This window comes from Manacus vitellinus, unplaced genomic scaffold, assembly GCF_001715985.3.
Source record: "Manacus vitellinus isolate BGI_N305 unplaced genomic scaffold, ASM171598v3 scaffold_27_pilon, whole genome shotgun sequence".
Taxonomy (NCBI): Eukaryota; Metazoa; Chordata; class Aves; order Passeriformes; family Pipridae; genus Manacus; species Manacus vitellinus.
In genome coordinates, this window is record NW_021940039.1 from 8,968,940 (window position 1) to 8,971,906 (window position 2,967).

General features: G+C 59.9%; 1 protein-coding gene across 1 annotated transcript in view; it reads left to right on the forward strand.

Moving 5' to 3' along the window:
• WHRN (whirlin) overlaps positions 1-2,701 on the forward strand; it is a 75,980-nt gene extending 73,279 nt beyond the window's left edge. Inside the window, exons 11-13 of the mRNA XM_029960596.1 lie at positions 670-914; positions 1,483-1,605; positions 2,282-2,701. Coding sequence (XP_029816456.1) covers positions 670-914; positions 1,483-1,605; positions 2,282-2,464 — 551 coding nt within the window. The 3' untranslated portion in view covers positions 2,465-2,701. The remainder of the gene's footprint in view (positions 1-669; positions 915-1,482; positions 1,606-2,281) is intronic.
• The last annotated feature ends 266 nt before the right edge of the window (positions 2,702-2,967 follow it).

Here is a 2,967-nt window from a genome sequence, read left to right on the forward strand (position 1 = left end):
CTCCCACGTGGAGCATGCGTCTCGGATAACAACGGGCAGGGAACCCAGGGACTCATTCTACTTCCACTCCCTTCCATCCCCTCGTTTTTGGGATCTGGGTTGGATCCTGGACCTGAGTATGAGGCCACTTGTCCCCTGATAAGTGCACAGCTCTGTCCTTCTGCCAGGAGGGTGCAGCCAGGTGGGGGTCGGGCTCTTCTCCCAGGTAACAAGTGACAGGACAAGACGAAATTGCCTCAAGTTGTGGAGGTTCAGGTTGGATATTAGTGAAAATTTCGTCAGTGAAAGGGTGGTCAGGCATTGGGACAGGCTGTGGAGGAGTCTCCATCCCTGGAGGGGTTTGAAAGCCTTGCAGATGTGGCACTTGGGGACATGGGCTCATGGTGGGCTCAGCAGTGCTCAGGGCACAGCTGAACTCGATGATCTCGGAGATCTTCTCCAACTCAAATGACTCTCTGTTCTATGACACCCACTGATGTCAAATCATTCACCTCCCCCTATTTACAGCCCCGTGGGTTAGTGGTGGGCTCAGCAGTGCTGGGGAATGGTTGAGCTTGCTTAGAAGCCTTTTCCAACCTAAGCAGTTCCGTGATTCGGCAGCTTGGGAGCCTGGCTCCGCAGGCCAGGTGTCATTCCCGGGGGATCTGCCCGGCCCTGGGATCTGCCCTCGCCCCGTGCGTGCCCGGCCGGCCCCGGGGCCGCGCTGCCCGCCCTCTAACCCGCGTGTCTCCCCAGCCTCCACGCTCTCCCAGCTGTCGGACAGCGGGCAGACCCTCAGCGAGGACAGCGGGGTGGACATCGGGGAGCTCGAGAGCAGCGGCAAGGACAAGAGCCGGCAGCCGGGCCCTGGGAAAAGCCGGAGCCTCAAGGAGGCCGCGAGGAGCGAGGGGGCGGCTGAAGGGGCCTCCAAGCCGGTGAGGGCCCGGGGGGGCTGCTGGTTGTGGGAAGGGGCACCTGGGGCTGTCCCCCACTGCCTCATCCGGCCAGTTCTGCTCCCCCTTCCCCACCTGGCAGCAACTGCTCTGCTGTGCTTTGGTGGGTTATTTATCCTCTGGGGGGCTGAGCTGTGGGGAAAGGGGTCAGGAGTGGCTGAAAGGGGCTCTGTAGAGCTGATTCACTCCATGCTGGGTAAATCCAGTCCCTCCCAGCTACAGCAGGCATGGCAGAATCCCTGGCTCTGAGGGAACATCCCCAGGGCGCAGTGAAGTCACCTGTAGCCTGGAAGGGAAGGTGGCAGCAGGTATCAGGGGGTTTCTGATGGTGGTATAGGTAGGCAGGCAGGGAGCTGCTCTGCTCTTCTTCAAGTTCTTCCAGCCCTACCCGTGGTCGGGATCTTGGATGTCAAGAGTTAGGGAGCGAATGTGTCTGTCTCTCTGCAGTGACAGCCAACCGTGGGTGTCCCTGCCTGCTCTGGGACACCCCAGGGAGTGTGGCAGGCACATGATGTCCAGCTTCCCTTAGCAGTGCCCTCTCTCCCCACAGCCAGGGCTCCTGGAGCCCACGTCGTGTCTGATCCGGGTGTCCAAGAGCGCTCCCACCTTGGGCATCGCCATCGAGGGCGGAGCGAACACGCGGCAGCCGCTGCCCCGCATCGTCACCATCCAGGTAGGGCGGGCTGGGAACGGGAATAACTCCATGGACATCCCATCCCTCTGCTTCCTGAGCAGGCTGGGAAAGCCTTTGAGCCACAGCCAGAGCAGAGGGGGGATTTTAGAGGTGCCTCCCCCTGCTACAGCCCTGCACGTCCCCAGCCATCATCCTGCTGTGGGGGTTTGCATCCGTGTCCCGTGGATGATCCTGCACCGTACCAGACATCCTGGGAGCCAAGGATTTGCTGCAGACATTTCAGAGGGAGTCAGGGCAGCCCTGAAAGCTTGGCTGGTGTCTCCAGATGTCTGGAAACTCCCAGACAGAGGACTGGGGAGGGGGAGTGGTGGATGAGCGCCAGACAACTGAGCCCTCCAGAGCTGTCTCCCTGTTTGCTGTTTACTTGGGGCAAAATTCAAGTTATTTACAGCAAAAGAAAAGCAGAACTGACTGTGCCTTGGTTATTCTTGGCCACCCCAGCTGGCGCCACGCTCCAGGAGCAATCAGGAGGGGAGCCAAATTCACCCCCTCTCTCCAAAAAGCGAAATATCTCATATCCATCACGTTCCTTCGCCGGTTCAGGGTGAACATGAGCGATATGAAATATATCCCATTTGTTTTTCCCCCAAAAACCAACTGGGTTGAGCCAAGGGAGGGATGGTGGGAAGGTGAGCTGACCACCTCTCTCCTGCAGCGTGGGGGCTCGGCACACAACTGTGGGAAGCTGAAGGTGGGCCACGTCATTTTGGAGGTGAACGGCACGGGCCTGCGAGGCAAAGAGCACCGGGAGGCCGCCCGCATCATCGCCGAGGCCTTCAAGCTGAAGGACAAGGACTACATTGACTTCTTGGTCACAGAATTCAACGTGGCCCTTTAGGGACGGCTTTTGGGAGCGCGGAGTGGGCCGGGGGTGAAGGGCAGCGCCGAGGTGTGAACGAGGTCCCGCCACGCAGAGCCCGCGCACGCAGACACCCCCAGCTTGTCCCCAGATGTCCCCTCGCCCGCTGTGGACTCGCTGCCCGGGTAGGGCAGGCTGAGAATGGGCAGAAATCACTGCACGTCCCTCAAAAGTCTCCACCCTGTCCTGTCTGGGGTAGGGAAAACACCCTCTCCCCCTTGGGAGGACAGCAGAGGTCTGGGTGTCCCCCCTGTCATTTGAGTGCCACACACACAGCAAGGCGGGCCCGTGGCTCAGGCTGGAGGGGTTTTGGGTGGTGGCCACTCCCTTGGGTGCTCACCCCCCGTGCCCAGGGGAGTGGCACAGGCCACGGGTGGGGAGGCAGAGAGAGCAACTGGAGGCCTTGTAAATCGCTGGCAACGTCGTCGTATTTATATATACAGAGCTTGTGCTTTTAATTTTTCAATAAATCTATCAGGGTA